Source organism: Anser brachyrhynchus (assembly GCF_964034855.1).
Source record: "Anser brachyrhynchus genome assembly, chromosome: 3".
Classification (NCBI taxonomy): domain Eukaryota; kingdom Metazoa; phylum Chordata; class Aves; order Anseriformes; family Anatidae; genus Anser; species Anser brachyrhynchus.
The window spans coordinates 37,577,622-37,596,046 of NC_137696.1; the positions used below are offsets into that span (position 1 = coordinate 37,577,622).

An 18,425-nucleotide genomic window follows, 5' to 3' on the forward strand; every position below is an offset into this window, starting at 1 on the left:
CGCTGTCACAGGACATTTCTATACGCCCTGCAGGAGGATTTGGGGCTTGCATCCAGCAGGATTCACATTTCTGTAGCCTACAAATAATAGGAAGACCACCCAGCCGAGCAGTACGAGGTACTCAGTTCTGGCTGAAGTGGGGGAAGTTGCTAGTTTTGTGTAAAATTGTGCACATGTAAAACACAGAGGTGGGAAGTGTCTCCTTCACCAGCAGGCCTCAAGCAGATTTTTTTATGAGCATCCATCAACCACCTCAGGTTTTGTTGCTTTTCTAGGAACACCCAGGGAAGGGTGGCCAGGACATTTGTGCAGCAGGGCAAGGAGGCGTTGCAGGAGGACCACCAGAGGTGCATCTCAACCACGCTCCAGGTCTCTGCGCTTGCTTGCCCTTCCCTCCACACCTACCTGCTCAGGCCCAGCGAGGGCAGCAGCAAGACCATGAAGATGAGGAAGGTGTAACACTTGTGCATGGTGGTCCTGTTCTCTCCCGACCTGAGGGCGGAGAGAAGGCCGTTAACATTGTCACTCCAGCAGCACAGGGGGTTGAGCAGAGACATGCCCCCGTGCAGCAGAGGTGGGGAGCCCAGAGTGTGCCCTGCCTGGCCACAGAGGCAGGGGGCTGTTGCAGAGGGCTGGGAAGAACAGCGAACAGAAAGCTGAAGGCAGGTGAATGCTTTTTTGGGAATAAGCAGCTTCAGTAATCTGCAGCTGCCAGAGACACCAGGTGAAAGGAGCTTATGTTCTCACACATGGTGAGGCCCAGAAGGCTGGAGAAGGGCAGAGCTGCCGAGGAGCCCAGCGTCCCACCCCGCAGCTGGGGCACTGTGTCTTGTACATAAATTGTCTTGTACATAAATGCACGTTAAAAATACCACAAATGGTTTCACCAAGAGGGATCTGTAAAGGTGCTCTGTTCCAGGAGGGACTCTGCTCTCCCATTCCCAACAGACTGCCAAAACTGCTGGGACAGGCTTCCCTCGTATATTCCATATCCACCCCAAGCAGCCTGCTCTAGGCACTGCCACCCTTCTCATCGTCAGGCACTTCCCAGTGTCTAACCCAAATCCCAGCCTTGCCTCTACCGGTACATGAATACGCCCCTTTCCCTCGAGGCTCTGTTCTTGAGTCCTGGTTCTCCCCCCTTTCCTCATGGGCTCTCCCAGACTTTATATCATCTTTTCACTCTTCAGAGGAGACTGCAAGCATCTCTGCAGTCCTCAGAGCTGGTGACATCCTCCTCACCAGCGTTTACCACGCAGAGCAAAAAAGCTCCACACATCCTGCAGGACACGTGCCTCACAAATAGCGTGTTTGCTAGTACCGTGCACTTCAAATACTTCAAATTCCCCACCGCCAGAAACCATGGCAACTAAGGCAATTTTCCCTTGGAAAAGCTGTGTCCTACACACAGGTACAGGCACAGCACACCTGCACGCTCACCTTAGCCAAGACTTCCCTTACTACCCGCATTTCTCATAGCTTTTGGCCCCAACTCCTCCCAGCCTTCCTCCTCTTGCAGATGTACGTCGAGCTCTGCTTTAACTACCCCATACTGTGCAACGCCCAGCTAACGGCTGGCAGAAGAGCAGCAGACCCCAAGGTGACCAAGAGGTGCCACATGACACCACGCTGGGGGTGGACGACAGGAACCCAAGCAAGGGGAACCAGTCAGCAGCCTTCCCTCAGTGGGAAGCGTCAAGATGCCAGGCAGCAGACTGGTACGGCCGGGAACAGGCACTGGCTGTTCTTACCTGGTCCAGTGCGCTTCGAAGAAGGCAGAGTAATACACAATGGTGGGCAGCAGGGCAGAGAAGCACCACAGCAGCAGCGTGGGGAAGAACTGAGTGATGATGGGGTTCTGCAGTGAGGAAGAGAAGAGACCACGCATTACACGCAATGTGGCAGCTCTCGTGCCCGTCACAGGAGCTGCCTTTGCTGATGCAGAGTCCCCAGCTGCCACTGCACCCTGGCCAGGCTTAGCACCCCTTCCTGGATGCTGGGAGCACACGGCAGGGTGCTAGCCCCTTCCTGGGGACATCTCTCTTGCTCTCAGGCTGAAGGGACCTGAGGCATGCTGACAACCTCTCCCACTGCCCCTTCCCCTGCAGGGGCTTTTGTGCCTCAGGGTGGTGGGTTCAGTGCTACCCATCCTGCGCCCTTCTCTGAAGGCCTTACGTTGAGGTACTCCACAGGCTTGGTGACGTTGAACTTGTCCATCGTGGTGATGATAATTGCAGGGGTGGTGAGGAAGAAGAGGAGGATGAAGAGGACCACATTGATCACCAGGCAGCGGATCCACCAGATGAAGCCCCGGATGGAGAGGTGTTCCCTGCGTGGGGTGAGGGGGGAAGAGGGCATCAGAAGCAGCCACACCAAGCCTCACACACGTTCACGACACAGCCCAGCCTGCATCAACAGGGCCTGGGGCACGAACCCAAGCTTTCCCCTTCTGAGTCAGGGCACAACTCTGGCTCAGCTGGGCAAGAACAACTCCTTCAGCTGTGAGTGTGAGGGTGCACCCCTTTCCCATCACTGGGGACCTGAAGAACCCCACAGCCGCTCACCAGTAGATGTTCTGTGGGTCAGGGGCATAGCTGACAGTCCAGTTGGAAACGTGAAGGGACTCACTGCAGGAAGAGGCCTTGGGCTCCCCGCGGCACGCACAGCCCTGGCACTTGCAAGCGTTGAAGTCTTTGAGGATTCTGGAGAAGAAGAGAACAGTGGAGATGGTGACACATAGGGCTAGCAGGGACAAGTCGAGGTGAATGCCCTAGGACTGGGATCTCTGATTTAAAGGGAGAGCTGTGAGACATCACCTTCCTGGAAAGGGCAGACCCCTTGCAAGACTCACATGGCTGTGATGGTCTCATTGTGGAAGGTGACGAAGGCCATCCCTAGAGGCTTCTCGTTCACCTTCTCCTTCTCCCGCTTGTAGTCATCTTTGAGTTTCTCCTCCAGCTTAGTGTAGTACTCGATTGCCTCCACCTGGGCAGAGGGACAGATGTTAGAGCAGAGACCTGAGGATGCAAGCCAGCGTGGGCAGTACAGGGACCCAATGCTCATGTTACCCTTCTGCCCAACGTCTCCAGCTCTCCCCATACCTCCTCACAGCCCCTGATGACACAGCAGCACAGGTGGCCGCAGGGCTTAGGGTTGATCATAGATGGGGTGTTCTCCTTGCCCTGCAGGTTGGTGAAATAGATTCGCCCGCGCTCAGCTTTCTTTCTGAAGCAGGAGAATGGAGAAAAAAAAAGGTGCTCAGAAAAGCTTTCATGGCACAAGATTTGCAGGAGAAGCAGCTGGAAGGAACTCACTCCCCACCTCCTGTGCACCCTCACCCCAGCCCTGCCCTTTCCCCCAAACCAGGGGCTGCTTACCTCTCCGCATCAAGGAACATCAGCCGGGCCACATCATAGCAGGGACGCGCCTCCAGCACGGTGCAGTTGGCATAGGCCTCCCTGCAGACAGAAAATACCGGCTCCTCACACACAGCATCAAAGCTGTACCTCAGAGCAAAGCCCACACGTTCAGGCCTTCCTCCTGCCTTGGGCTGAGCATCAGCAAAAGCTTGCTGGACAGAAGGAGAGCCTGCAGGCTCTGCTGCCTATGGTGGGAGCAATGTGTGGGGCAATGGAAGAGAAACTTCGTTTTTTTCCTCCTCTTTTTTTTTTTTGGGGGGGGGGGGGGGGGGGGGGTTGGGGGGGGTCAGTCAAAAAAGAAGATACAGTTTTCTACAAAGAGCATGATCAATGGAGAAGCAGCAGCAAAGCATCCCACGGGTATTGCTGGAGCGCCTCCTGCCTGCTTCTCACACCTCTGAAGCTGAGCACGTCTCATCACGTGCCCTGTCTCACTGCTTACCATGCTGACCCCCTATGGCTCTGCAAGATATAGCTGGGCACATCCCAAGATGCTGCATACTGGGATAAAAGTTTGCACAGAAAAATAGCAGCAAGATGCCCAAAATGAAAGTGCTCACTGATTTTGACTGCTTCCCCCTCCCCCCCAAAGTATTATTGCCATTTCAGGTAGCACTAGCACCACTCCACTAAAACATCTGTTACGGAGCAGCCTTTAATTAGGAACACAGTCAGACTCACTCAAAATGCTTCTTGATCTTTTCTGGCTCGGCATATTTTGAAATCCCATTGATGAAGAGAGTTCGCTTCACCTGGAGGGAAGAGAGCGCAGATAGGTATGGGTGGCATGAAAGACCAGATTGCAGAAAAAAAAAGTCAGCCCCAAGGCCCTGGCCTGGGCTAGGAGTCGGAGAAGGCAGCCCCCACACTTGCAGAACCTTTGCTCCCCCTCTCCTATGCTGCTGCTAGCTGTTGGCATTTCACACCCTGACGTGCTGCAGGATGATGGTATTGGGGCTCACACTGCAGCCGCCTCAACAGAAATAGGGATGTTGGTAAGAAACAAGGCAAAGACAACTGGAGAAGAGCCCCAAACCCACACAGCAGCTGGAACAACTCCTGCGGAAGACATAGGGCACTCCACATGTCCACCCAGCTCAGGCCTCTCTCATTTTCCCACACGGCATCAGGACCGTTGCTCTGGAGGAGATCTGCCTTTGGCCAGGCAGAACACGTCAGCCCCGAATTGCTGCGGGAAGTGGGGGTGCTTGGCACCCTCTCCCAGACCGCCCAACTTGACAGGAGGCCAGGGGAAGCTGTGCCTGGGCGAGCACCCAGCTCCTGCTCACCAAGTCGTCCTCCTTGTAGCGCATCTTGGAGGTGTGCCGGCGCATGCTGTACACTGTCAGCAGCAGGTACAGGAAGGCGAAGGACGTGTGCAGCCACAGCAGGTTATTCCTGGCACAAGAGAGACCGTGCTTAAAGCCAACACAAGGTTGCCACTGCTGCCCCGGCCCTCAGGGACCTCCCCACAAAGCCTCTGGGGCCACGAGGAGTGTTACTGGCAGAGCATCCACAGGCCCTGCCAACAGCCTCCAGGAGCTCAATCTGGAAGCAGGAGCAGGGACAGCAGCCTCACGGGAAGGGCAGAAACGCAGCCTTCAAGGAGGTAAGGCTCTGCAGCACGTGGGCATCCAGAAAATGCACCCTGAGGGCCACAATTACCCACCCCATCCCTGCCCACACCTACCCGGAGTTCAGGTTAGCGATCGTCGTCCTCCCAAAGCTGTAAGCGTTGTTTTCTGGGGAGAAAGGCAAACGGGCACGTTCAGTTACACCGAGGGGCTGGGGCACGGAGCTCTGCTGGGGAGGGACATGGCAGGGACCTCGCCTGCAAAGCACCCCAAAACCCAAGCTGCCCAGGACAACCCTATGGATACCCCAAGCCCAAAGTGGGACAGGACTGAGGGTTTCTCTCTGTTACTCCCGTCCTAACCTCTGCTCCCCCCTGGCGGACCAGGGCTCCCCGCTCTCACCTAGCAGGTCCCCTGAGAAGTTGACGGGTAACACGATGCCCACGGAGAGCACGCCCACGGCCACCAGCAGCCCGATGATGTGCCTCTGGAAGGACAGGTAGTGCACCGCGTCGCCCCCACACTTGTCCCGAATCTCGTCATCCCTGCCAGGGAGAGAAAGACAATCAGGCAATCTCCTCCAGCACTTGAGGGCATGCAGAAAAGCACAGGGTGACGGCTGCCCACATGGTGTGAACCCACAAACCACCCCTGGATCAAGCTCTGCAGCTGCAGCCAGGCCCTGGGTAGGGACTCCAGCATCTGACCACGAACCAGCCCAGGAAGAAACCTGCCTGTGCAAAGCTCACTGCAGCTCCACTCCCCATGCTGCTGCCCTCTGCAGGGCAGCTGAGCCCATGTGAGCCACACCTAATACCCATCCTTAAGGTGGGTCCCATCTCCCCCCTTGCTAAGGTACGGGACTGCTGATGTGGCCTCACAGAGCTCTGAAACCTAGAAATGCTTAGGAGAGTACCCCTGAGCATCATCATGTGTCCCCCTGTATCCTCCAGTCCACCCTTTGCTGCCGTGGGACTTCCTTGGACAACAGTGCCCCTAGCAGGAGCCTCAGGGAGAGCAGCAGGCTATTTCTGAGATGGGATTGAGACAGAGGTGACCTGGGCTGGGATTTCTTCTCTGTCACCTTGGGTTTGGCTCTGGGACTCCTCATCTAGCCCTGTCTTTTCCTGTCCTCTCCACACAGCCTGCTGCAGCCCCTTCTCTGAAGGGCACCCAAGGGGAACGACTTCACGCAGCTGCATTGTGCTGGCTGTCCCAGCCCGTGCGCTGCCTCTGCTTCTCCCCGCTGCGGGTCCCCCCTGCAGGCAGGTCCCGGGGCACTTACTTTATCCTGAAGATGGCCGTCAGCCAGGAACAGAAGCCCTGTGCAGAGAGAAGACAGGAGGGGCTCACATCACTCTGCGCTCCCTTCTCCCTCCTTCAAAGGACTGGGAGTCCTTGCGCCCCCACAAACCTCACCAAAGAGGGGCCAGACCACAAGCATCTACCCAGACATGCAGAGCCACGGGGACAGGCCCAGGTGAAGGAGGTGACAACTTTACTCCATGGGCCACAACGCAGGCTGGACTCTGCCACGTGGCTGTCCCACGCCAAGTAGCTTGGCCTCCCAGCAAAGCCATGGACTCCTGGATAGCACAAAAGCTCTCCACAGCCCAAGGACGCCCAGAAAATTCATCACACTGGTACTTCAGCCACTGCCCTGGACAGGAGCTCTGCAGGGGCTGGGAGGGCAGAGCTGGCTAAGCCAGTGCTCCTCAAAGGACACCTAAGGAGATGAATGTCTCCGGGATGTGGTGGGCAGGAGGTGAAATCCCCAGTGGTCCTACTGAGCCGCGCCTCCCCTTCAGACAGGACTGCAGCAAAAAAGGTAGACAGCAGCATGAGGAGGAGCCAGGCAGTTTTCCCCCCAGCAAGCAGGGTTTCTAAAGCTATGATTACAGACGGGAGAGATGCCCACCAAGCCACGTGGATGTACAGCCTACTGATTTAAGCACACGACTAGAAGCCATGTGGTTACCACGTCTCCACGGGCTCTGTACCATGCTCTCGTACCACAAGGTGCGGGACCTAAGGCTCCGGGATGAGCAAGCAGCGCTGCTTCTGAAGAGCCCTCAGTTCCCGCAAGCTGTGGTCCCCAGGCTGCTCACGAGCAAGGGGCGTTTGCCTCCTGCCACTACTCACGTTGTCCCTCTGGTCAAAGTCCACGGAGCTGGAGACGGAGGTGAGGCGCTCGTAGCGGTCGTGGTTGTCGGAGTGCAGAGCGGAGGCTACGCTACAATGACAAAGTTGAGGGAGGGAGTCAGAAGGTGAGGCTGAGAGGAGGCAGCTTGGCCAGGAACCGAGAGCACCCAGAAGGCCAGCGGTTAATTCGGGTCAGTTTGCCCCAGGTGAGACGGAGGAGAGAGGACAGCCTCAAAGAGCAGAGGGTAGCAGTAAGCAGAGACCCCTCCTCGGGCGGCACTGCGTGATGGTGCCCGGAGCCCGCTCCCAAGCACGGGGCTGGGCTCTGGCAGCCTCACCGGGCTCAGCTGTAGGTGCCGCTCCCTCTGTGCCCGCATTATGCGCCAGCCCCTGCAAGGAGGGGCTGGGGGCAGCTGCCACAGGGGGAGATCGTGTCTGCTTAGTGCAGAGTTTAGAGAGGGAGGAGGATACGTGAAGAAAAGGGCGCCACAAGTGGGGACAGGCTTCAGGTGAGGGCTCCTGTCTTCCCTTCTGCAACGCAACCACAGAGACAAACCCAGCGGGGAGGACTGCAGACACCAGGAGGCAGAAAGCAGCCGCTGGGGAGCAGAAGAGCAGGGTGAGTCACATCCCAGCCACGGCTCCCTGCCCGGGAGGCCTCTGCTCTGAGATGTCTGGCCACCCCTCCGGGGCACAGAGCAGACACTGTGACCAGATGAGGTGTTCAATCACGCTGCATTATAGCGGTGTGCAACCAGCAAAAAGGGCAGAGGAGCCTCCTGCCCCGGTGGGGAAAGCAGGGAGGGAGCTCCAAGAGGCCCTGGCAGCAGCTCCCCAGCCCCTGTGGCACCAGCACCCGCAGAGCTCGGTTGCCTCAGGAAAAAGGATGGATGGGAGTCTGGTGGACCACATTCCCACTACAGCAGTGCTTCAGCGCAGGGAAGCCCAGGGAAAGAAGGAAAATGAGCCAGGCTCAGCCCAGCTGCTCCTCAGCCTCGTCTGGGTCTGCTGCCTGCAGAGGTCCCCAGAGAGGGAGCAGGGAGGCAGCTAGAAGCAAACGGCTGTGGGCTGAGGGGCAGGAGAGGTGACTATCCCAAACCGCTGCGCTCCAGACACAGGCAGGGACCTAGATGAAGAACCTGCAGCATCCAAGGCAGATAACAGCCCCCAGTACGAATAAAGGTGGAGGGTAGGCTGGCAAAGGAGACGGGAAAATGGTCCAGAGACCTAAATTAAATAGCACTTGTAAGGTGACAACATCAGGCTGGGACCTTGGAGGTGCAAGAAGGGATATGGCTGATCTGAGGGCTAGAAGGAAAGGGAAAAAAAAAAAGATGAAGACACGGTTTCTCTGTAACCAGTACAGGCTCAAGAAGGATCAGATGGACAAGAACCTAGAGAAGAAACAGGTGAGAGGCTAGCACTAGAGACAAGGTGGTGACACTAGGGGGAAGAAAACAAGCAAAGACACTTGTGACCCTGCAGAAGGGAAGAGGATGGGACACGTGGCCTCTCTCGCAGAGCGGAGCAGCACCTGCTGAGTCCTTAGCTGGAAGCAACACCCAGAGGGGAAAGGAGATTAGCTGAAGGTCACGGGTCTACAGGAGAACAGATTAGACGGCAGTGTACAGCCCTGCAACTGCACGGCCCGACACCTTGCTCTGCTGCAGGGACAGCTCAAGCTTCAACCAAGCTCTGGGACCCTCAGCCCTTTGAAATCCCCAAGACCCTGAAGCTGGGCACAGGGAAAGGGTGAATTTCTGCTGTCTGCAGCCCTGCAGAGACCCAGCATGCTGGCTACGGTGTGCTTCTGGCTCCTTGGTGCTGGAAAAGCACAGGGCAGGGCAGAGAAACACTAGAGAGCGTAACTGCGAAGAGAGCCATGACTCACGGCTCTCACGATAAGACTACCTCTCGTGATAAGACTAACCCAGCTCCATTCCGGGGGATGCAGAGACCATAACCAGGACAACTGGCAGTGCTACGAAGACGGTGGGTGCCAACCTTGCCAAGGATGGGAAGCTGAAGACGGAGCTTCAGGGGTACCTGCATGTAGCTGGAGGCTTTTTAAAGCAAAGCACTAACAAAGCAAGTGAGAGGTGGGCGGGTTGCTCTAGGCCTGGGTGACAGCAGAGAGCCCCAGCAAGCTCAGGTGAGCAATGGGAAGAGGAACAAGTGGACCCCTGGAGAGGGACAAGCGCTCAGGAGGATAACAGAGGTGACCAAACCCCCGTGCAAGGCCACATCCTGAGCCTCGGAGCATGAGGGCTCTGGTACCTTTAACGTGTTAGCACCCAAGAGCCGCCAGACATACCTGAAGCAGGGCCAACCACTAGCGAAGCATTCAAGCGTGAGCAAGGCATCCCCTCTGTGCCATGTACCACAGCTACCAGCACCTCTGCTTCCACAACTCCCATTGCTCTGCTCCTTCGGGAGCAAAGAGTAGCCACAAAAACATGGCAATGGAGTGACCACCTCAGGCTCTGTGCTGCAGGCTGGGTCCCCTGCAGTGTGTACCACTCGGCACATCAGCAAGGCAGGGGAACCATCCTTACTTAGGCAAAAAAGCAGCAAGAAAGAGGAAAGAGCAGGGAGGAAGGGTCTGTGACAGTGCTTAGCTGGCAGCCAGCTGCAGTCCCTGCGAGTACCCCGTGGGTAATGCCGGGCCAAGGTGCTGGAGGATGCTCTCAGCAGTGCCGAGGCAGGAAGGCTGCTTCTGCTGCATGGGGAGATGCTGCCTTGCAGGGCATGGCGCCAGCCTGGGGTGGGTGATAAGGGACAAGAGCTAGCACTTACTTTGGTCCTGGCAGCCTCGCAGGGGTGAAGGAAAGAGAAAAGTCATATAAGGGCCTGCCAGATCCTCTCCATGCACCTCGGTGCTCCTGCAGCGAGCCTGAGAGCAGCCCTCGTGGCTCACCAGCATGAGGTATGGACCAGGCAAAGGAGGCTGCCCTCTGCCTGGGTGACCCCAGTATGCCACAGGGTCAGGTTTATTTCCAGCTACTCCATCACAGCTACGTTTACTCCCATCAGACAGCAGGACACTGGCAGGCACAGCAGGGTGCGTGACATGGCACCCTCTGCCTCAGCTGGCAGCTTCTTGGCGCTGCTGCATGCAGGGAGCATCTAAGGGCTACGAGGGGAAAACCAGGGAGTGCCCAGCTGTGGTAGGTGGCTGACACAAAGGGGAGGGGAAGAGAAGTGTGAATCCCCCGAGAGACACAAATCCAAGCCCTGAGCTCCCAGCCACTTAGATTAGTTCAGAAGCAAGAGAGAAAACTGCAAAAGAAGAGAAAGAGAGAGACAGAGAGAAAGGGAGAAGAAACAAGACCCTGAAAAAACAACATACTATTCCCGCTCCTCTCGCTCCGTCTGCCAGCGTCGGCGCCTGGGGGCACAGAAACAGAAAAGGAGAGGTTACAACCAGGGGGGCGGGCGCTGGGGCCCCTCCGTCGCAGGGCACTGTGCACCCAGCAGGGCTCCACGCCGTCCTGAGGAAGAGAAACCTGCTGGTGGTGAGGCCGGGGAAGGAGACCTTCCCTCCAGAGCTTGGTGCTGCCCTGAGCCACAGCACCCTAAAGCCTGCAGGGGCTGCCCAGCTGCTCTCCAAGTTCCCTGTCATCCCCTCTCCTCCCTGTCCCAGGCAGCTGACACACATCTGTCACGGGTCAAAAATCCTGGTCCCCCAAAACACTCATCCTGCCTCTTTGGATGGGCAGCCTCTGCAGCAGGAGCTCCTCCCGAGGATCCCAAACCCGGTGGCATCACTTGTACCAAACTCATCTGAATTGGTAGCACCAAAGGAACTGAACAGGCCAGAGCTCAGCCCTGTCCCGGCCTTCGGGTGCACTGAGCTCACGGAGCTGATCAAGTGGAAGAAGCACCAGCCTCCGCCAGCCTTAAGCTGCGCTTTGCCTCCTGCACACGACAAAGCAACGCAAAGCAAACCGTCCCTGGAGCCTGTATAATGCAGAGATGCAGACCACTGAACAACCCCTCTGCTTCCTCAAGGGGAGTTCCTTGTTCAGCACTGGAGGAAGACAATTGTCCTTCCCGTTGCTGACAGCAAAAGCAGGAATAGCACGGTATGCTCCCAAAAGGAGCCCCAAACATCGGCCTCCAACACAGAATCACCATCCCCAAGGGGCCCTGACTTTTGCTAGGAGACACAGTAGCCCAAACACACCTTAGGCAGGGAGGATGAGCACCAAGACTGATGTTTTAGCACCTGGGATGCAAGCTAAACCCCCACTTGCACAGGAGCAGATACACAGGCCCTACAGCTCCCCTGCCTGCTTCGCCACGGTGCTGCCTTCCTGACAAACCAGCTCCACGCACTGCCTCCAGAAGGGAAACGAGAGGGTTGCTGGACACATCCCCTCTGCCATCCCTGCTCTGTCCCCACAGAGAGGTGCACGCAGCCCTGTCCTGTTGTGTCATGCTCCCAGTGTCAGCACAGGTCTCCTGCCGCAGAGCACAGGAGGGATGAGCTGCAGCTTGTTCACTTTTCACCCTGCCAAAAACGCCTGGTGGCCCACCCCTTCCACCTTGGGGAGAAAGAGCTACCCGGGATGAGCTCCATATCTGCACCCTTCCTTTCAGCCTCTGCTGTCGGGGCAGGTCCCTGCTCCAGCCGCACACACATCACACACTCACGCTGCCAGCCAGGCATCCTGGCCATCCCTGCCTGCTGCCCTTCCTGCCTTGGCTCCGAGAGCAATGCCACCACGCCTGGAAGCGCAGCGTGGCAAGAGCTACAGCCAGCAAAGCCCCTTCCAGAGGCTTAGCAACACCTTCACCGTGACAGTCCTCGCCATTCCTGTGACCTCTTCTCCTCTCTCCTCCCTCTCGTGTTTTCTTTTCCTCCCCCCTCTCCCACGCTTACCTGTCGGCATCGGTCACCAGGGCCAGGCGTCCGTAGTCCCAAGCAACTTTACGCAAAATTGAGAAGACAAACAGCAGTGCCTGGAAGAGAGCAAAGGGAGAGCTGTGAGACAAAGCGTCACCCAGAACATTATCTCTTTGTCCTCCGCCTGCAGAAGTGCGGGAACGGGGTTAGGAGGGGACAGAGCTGCTCAGAGGCCATGGGACAGCATGAGTTCCCGGGGCTGTTGAAATCGCGCTGTCTGGGTGGCGGGTTGGCTGTGGGAGGCAGAGGTCAGGACGCAATACACAACTGCTAAACCGGCCACGGGACTGAAAAAGCCCTCAGGTCCCAAGGAGGTGAGATTATGGCTGCAATGTCTGTCGTCCTGCAGTTCCCACAGAGGAACAAGCTTTGGGTTGGTAAGGCTGCAGGGACTTGGCACTGTAATTATGCAGCGGTACTGGGGTTAAGTCAAGGCCAATGAACACGATCAGGGCCACAAAACCAGCCAGCAGCAAAGTCGGGGATGGAATTTGGGACCTCCAGCTCTAACCACGAGGCCACAGCCCTCCCCTTCCTGACTACCTCAGGGGGAGAAGGTGCCAAAGCAGCAGCAGGCAGACTTACGAGAAAGCACATAAAGTCGAGGGCTAGGACGGTGGGCACGCCGCCGAAGGGCAGCCCCTGCAGCACGGTGCTGCGGATGCGGGCGCTGTAGCAGTAATCCTTGGTGCTGTTGCTGCAGGAGGCGGCTTTGCAGGTGCCCCCTGCTGAGCCCAGGGTGGCGATCACGTAGGGAAGCATCTCTACAGCTTCATCGTCTTCCCTGGGGAAGGGAGAGAAAGGGCTGGTGAGATGTGTGCCTGCCGGGTGACAGCACAGCCCCGTTAGAGCTGGGGGCCAGGAGCTGGTCCCGCTGTGCACAGTCCCAGAGCCTCCCTTGCCTGCTCCCCAGCTCCCACATCTTTCAGGTGCAACTCTTCCTCACCGACTACTCCTGTTCCCAAAGGTGCTGTCTCCCCGCACCTTCCCCCTCAGCAGGGAGGGCATTTAGCTGCAGGAAAGAACAAAAAGGGTGGGGTGGGCGTTAAGTCACGTCTGGGTGATGGAAGCGAACTGCTACGGGACAGTTGCTGCATCATGATCCCACCATTTCCTTTGCCTGGCTGCGTGCCATTAGCTTTATGAGGCTGAATCACCGCGCTCTGCTCGCTGCAGGCCTCAGCCCCACGCTCCCAGGGCCCCCATCAGAGGCTGGTTCCACCTCCTCTGCGTTTTTTCCTTCCTCTGACTTGCAAGCGCTGTACAGAGGACAGAGAGGAGACTTCAGATCTACTGTTTAGCTGGCAAAATCTTTTTTTTAACCCAGTGCCCTCCCCAAAACGCTACGAGACCCTGAGCTGCCAGCACAGCGGCATCACTGGAGATGGGGAGATCTTCCTCCCCCTGCACAGAGCAGCTCCACGGGAAGCACAGAGAGGACCGTGCCCAGAAGGCAGTGGGAAAGCAGCAGGCAGCCAAGCCACGGGATGGCAGCTGGCAACTAGCTGGGGAGCAGCCAGGGGAACGCACCCTGGCTGAACCAGCGAGGACTAGGAGCTCCACGGGAGGCTGCGGGAGTGACGGCAGCTGGCAGAAGAAGGGACAGCAGGCTACAGGGGAGCCTGCCGCCGAGCAGCCCCATGAGAGCATCACCACCGGTCCGGGGACTCGGCCGAGGGAAGCTGTGCGCTTCGCAGCAGGACCGGTCATGCCCCGCTGCTTTTACCTGAGCGCCAGCCTAGAGGGCCCGCTGCAAAGAGGTTTGCTGAACTCCCAAGCAAATCACACAAGCTGCTCGAGTATTAGCTATTACTGCAGCGAAGTACCGAAAGACTCGCAACATATCAGGGAAGGATGATTTTCCTCTGCAGAGACCAAACCGTTTACCTTGTTCCTGCGTGTTTTATAGCCCCATTTTCAGTCTCCTTTCTAAAAGAAATGAGGCTCATGCACTCATTGCCCACGACACTACCATAACTGTTATTTATACAAACAATTAGGCATTCAAGACAAACTTCGCAAGCCTGTGGATAACGCGAGCCATGTTTTACAGAAACAGGTCCCACAGATGTATTCTTTTTTTCCTAAAGCCTAGAAGGAGGACTGGAAGGGAACCTTCCTAGCAGAAAAGCTGTGGCATAGACCCAAGGTGTACGCTGCCTTTGAGCTTGCAGGGATGCCAGGAGCACCTCTTTCCTCCCAGCCCTCCAGCCTCCGCAAGCACAGCCGGCAGCAGGCCAGAAGTGACCTCCTGTCACATCCCTCCAGGTCAGACCCAGCTCCTTGTGGGGTTACGGCGTCAATCAGGCACCCGAGTTCCTCATGCCCCCTCCCCACGAGGATGAGAGAACCAGATCAGATGGGGGAAACTCCACAGGCTTCAGTGAGGGGCTCCATCCTGGCCTCCCAGGCAGGGAACGGCATCGGGCCAGGAGAAACAGGGCCCAAAAGGCAGCGTGCGAACTGCGATACCCCTAGTGTGTAAATACCCCTCTCCCCACACTCGGTGGGGTCCCTGGTCTTGAGCGCACCCCCTGGACCTGAGCAGGGCAGGGCGCAAAGTTTTAGGCAAAGTACGGGCTGGAGAGGCGCTCACAGCAAGCAGCCTTGTGGCTCAGCAGCACGCTTCCTAATTACGGGGCAGAAATCCCCTCCGGCAGCGCAGGAGGGAGAAGGGGACTTCTCCAGCAACCACCACAACATTTCTGCCCTTTTCTCTTCAGGTCCCACCACCCGTCTCTGGAGGAGGACCCGGGTGCCTGAGACCTGGCGCACAGCGGTGGTGAGGAGCTGCTGCAAGCCCTTCCCTGACCACGAACACTGCTGCCCACCACAGCACGGAGCACAGGGACCCCAAGACACCAAACGAGGTTCCGTGCAAGCCCCGGAGCCCTCCCCTCCTGCACTCTGTGCATTTAATGCTGACTTCCCCCAAACTGCAAGGACAGCTCGGCAAGACTTGCCAGAAGGCATTTTTGGCTCTTACTCAGCAATACTGAAGTCCATCCCCTTCCCTATGAGGGATGGGGAGGAACAGAGGTCCTCCCCCCCCAACGCGAGGACGCCTGTAGAAAAAAATAAATCCATAAATCCGGCACATGCCTGCGCATGCAGCCAGCCGTAGAGACGTAAGCACGCAGGCGATGTCCATTTGTTCTCTCGCCGGCAAATTTTAATCAGCCCGCTGGTAATTAGGAAAGGCGTGCCTCTTTATGGCAACGTGACAGCCTCACGAGAGGCTGCTGGGCACGGAAACACACAGCAGGGTGGCAGCAGCTCCGAGGCCAGGGCACTGTGGATTCAGGTCAGCGAAGAGAGAGCAGGGGCTCTTCTCTCATCCGACTCTCGACGGGTAAGACGAAAGGCCTCAGAAGGAAGGGAAGGAGGCTCGTGGACTAGCAGGAAGCCCTTCTCACAGCACAGGGAAGGAGCACACAGCTTCCCAGCTGCAGGGAGGGTGGGGAAGCTGCCACGCTTCAGGCCTGGCACGGGGCTTTTGGGCAGCCGAGGGCTGGAGCAGCGCTGACGTGCTGGGCGCGGCGAGGAGGCAGGCGACCCGCTGGCCGTGGGGCAAAGCGTCAGGAAGCAGAGGTGCTACGGGCGCGTTTGGAACCAGCATGGACACGGCGCTGAGGCACACGCGGCCGGGATTAGCTCTGTAGTACCGGAGAGGGAGGGCCCCGAAAGCCCTGCCTTCTCTCCATCCCCTCCAGCCCGCACACGGAGCTCCCTGCACGCTTCACCGTCTGCGTAGTCCAGCCTGGCAGCCTCCTGTTGCAGATGCCGGGCCTCCACAGCTTCGATCTGGCAGGCTCAGCTTCTTCAAAGCAAAAACCAAATGCAACCTTGCCCTAGCTCCAAAGTCCTTCCAGCTGGCTTTGCATCAGGCCTCGAATATGGGAACCTGGGTGCCTTTCTCTCCTAAAGGCAACTGAGACCTGCAGAGCTCATTTTATGAGCAAAACGGGAAGGCATCACGTTTTCCCCGCCTGAATGGAAAAGGAAACTCTTTCGTACATTTTGTCCTGAACCTGCTGGAGGGTGATCCTGAAGGGGCACGTGTTTTGAGGCTCCTGCTTCCTTCCCAGGGCTCAGCATCGTGCTGCTCCTTCGTTTCAGAGGCACAGCCAAAGATGTCTAAAGAACACCTTCCCCTGGGAAAAACCACTCTGTGAGCTGGGGAAGCCCAGCAGCAGGGAAATCTTCAACCCAACCATTTTCTTGCTACACTTCTGCCTGGACAGCCCTGCCTTGACTAGGCTACATAACCCCTTTTCTTTCTTGGAGACTATTTTCTCATCCATAAGCTTCAGTAAGAAGAAGATATTTTGGCTTCTAACTTTCATGAAGGCCAGGGAACCTTTCCATTTCATGACTCTGGCCCCTTCAGGATGGCCTGAACACCCAGGACAGTCGATCACAAAACCTTGCCCTGGAGCATCAGCAAAACCCTCCATTCTGCCTTCGCCCACTGGAAACCATCTGCCTTGCCTAGCGATACGGATTTAGCTCCAGACAGCCAGGTCTTGTTTATGTCTTCCTGCAGGAACTCCCTCCAATCTGTCAGCAGCGCTTTCAAGTTGCACGGTGCCCCGAACATAACGTACCCTGCCAAGCGGGGCTGCGCCGGAGCTGTGCCGCGGCTTGAAACCCCGCTACGCCGTGCTTTGCTCTCCTCTTCTCACAGCTGACTAGTCTGCCGCCAGCCTAAAAGCTCTTGGGTCTCTCCTCCCTGCGTTTTGCTCCCATGGCCCATCTTGCTGGGTGCTCCCGGGTGTTCCCAACAGCTTCCAGTTCAGCAGCCCTGGACAAGGGGTGACGGTGTCCCCCGTCCCCTCCGGGGATGTTCACCCACCAACACCGCCACGCGGCGACTCTGCTGCCAGGCAGGACAGCCCAGCTGCCTCCATCCGATGACAAGGAACCAACGCAGCACCTGGCATCTCCAGGACACTTACAAGAGGTCTCCATGCCCACCTTGTTTGCCTCCTGCCTACACTATGGCCTGCACACTGCCTCCTGAAACACCGCAAGTCTCAGCTCCTCCTGGACACCCCTATGGGGCCATCCACGCGTCCCACTCCAGTCCACATCTCCTCCTCTGCCATCGAGACAAAGCCCAAACCATCCACCGCTTCTCCAGGTGCGATCCAGCAATCGGCTCCCAGCCTGCACGGCAGCGTCACGGCCAGCCCGATCTGCGTTAAATTTTGAGCGCTAGATTTCATGAGTCACCAAATCAAACGCTTGGGTTCCAAATATATCTACCTGTCACTTTCCCTGCGAGATCCCAGGCTGTACATCTAGCAGAAAGAACCCGAGTTTGTCTGCCAGCCTGTACTTTATAAACAAATCCTGCTTACTGTTTGGCCTCCCTTATTTCCTGCAAGCATATGCTCGATGTGATACAGCAAACGCAACGCACGTTTAGCGGTGAGACTGATGAGGCGCCGGACTTCTCGCTGCGTATTTTGCAGAGCTGTGGCCACGGGGTGACCAAGCCCTTGGTGCTATGCTTATATGCGTAAGCCCCCCAAAACACCTTCTGGTTTATGGATCCCAGTAGCACACAGGCTGTTTCATTTCTCTGGGGGAGAATGAATACTTATCGGGGATCTTTGCTGCACAAATGCCACTTCTCCTTCACAGTGCTCAAAAGCTGAACTGTTCAGGTGCATCACATCTGGCTTGGCTGAAACACAGATCTCCCTGGTGGTCTCCTACTCTGAATTTTAACATCCCTCCTCAATTTAAGTGATCAAAAGCCATCTCATCAGTTTTGCTCAGGTTCACATTTTTAGCAGAAGCTCTGCACCCCTCTCATCCCCGTTTCCTTTGTTCATCAGTAAGCTCACCTTGTCTTGGAGCTTCCTGTTTATCTCTGATCTTAATCCTCTCCCTAGGGGAGCATTAACATATCTGCCTTCCCTCGTGCCCTGTATCTGTCCCCTACCAGTCTTCACAGGCTGGATATTCTCATCCGCGCCCAGCTTTCCCTCCTGAAGTGCAGGATCTCTCTTTCCTAAAACCAGGTTTCTGAGCTAGTCTCTCAAGGTCACATTCACTGTTTCCTCCTCCTCACTTCTGCATGGCAGGAAATCTACCTCCTTGCAGCGCTGAGCTCAAATACACAGGAATTTTGTCCGCTGGGCACAATTGCAAGCCCTTACCTACAGGGCGATCAGCACTTCCACCAAGGAAACCCTCAGTGATGCAAGTCACCGCGCAACGCCGAGGAACATCTCAGTTGTCGGAGCTGCCTCCCCAGGGGCTGGCAGGATGTGCTGCTGCATCAGCCCTTTTCCGTGGTCCTTACACAGACTGCAGCTCTGAGTGGTTGCGGGCAGGGATGGCCTCACCTCTTCCTCGCTGCACTGCTAG

The 18,425-nt window shown here is 57.0% G+C and overlaps 1 protein-coding gene across 7 annotated transcripts in view; it reads right to left on the reverse strand.

The window, feature by feature from the left end:
• TMEM63B (transmembrane protein 63B) overlaps positions 1–18,425 on the reverse strand; it is a 36,505-nt gene that overhangs the window by 5,090 nt on the left and 12,990 nt on the right. For 4 of the 7 annotated variants that reach the window (XM_080586177.1, XM_080586174.1, XM_080586175.1 and 1 more), the window contains exons 2-17: positions 12,630–12,828; positions 12,021–12,100; positions 10,485–10,523; positions 7,136–7,226; positions 6,279–6,316; positions 5,396–5,538; positions 5,110–5,161; positions 4,709–4,817; positions 4,101–4,171; positions 3,378–3,458; positions 3,102–3,225; positions 2,852–2,985; positions 2,565–2,702; positions 2,176–2,329; positions 1,752–1,858; positions 406–492 (exon numbers count right to left, since the gene is read on the reverse strand). In XM_080586177.1, coding sequence (XP_080442303.1) covers positions 406–492; positions 1,752–1,858; positions 2,176–2,329; positions 2,565–2,702; positions 2,852–2,985; positions 3,102–3,225; positions 3,378–3,458; positions 4,101–4,171; positions 4,709–4,817; positions 5,110–5,161; positions 5,396–5,538; positions 6,279–6,316; positions 7,136–7,226; positions 10,485–10,523; positions 12,021–12,100; positions 12,630–12,806 — 1,625 coding nt within the window. In that variant the 5' untranslated portion in view covers positions 12,807–12,828. The remainder of the gene's footprint in view (positions 1–405; positions 493–1,751; positions 1,859–2,175; positions 2,330–2,564; positions 2,703–2,851; positions 2,986–3,101; positions 3,226–3,377; positions 3,459–4,100; positions 4,172–4,708; positions 4,818–5,109; positions 5,162–5,395; positions 5,539–6,278; positions 6,317–7,135; positions 7,227–10,484; positions 10,524–12,020; positions 12,101–12,629; positions 12,829–18,425) is intronic. The other 3 variants (XM_080586180.1, XM_080586178.1, XM_080586179.1) reach the window with 1 other exon arrangement.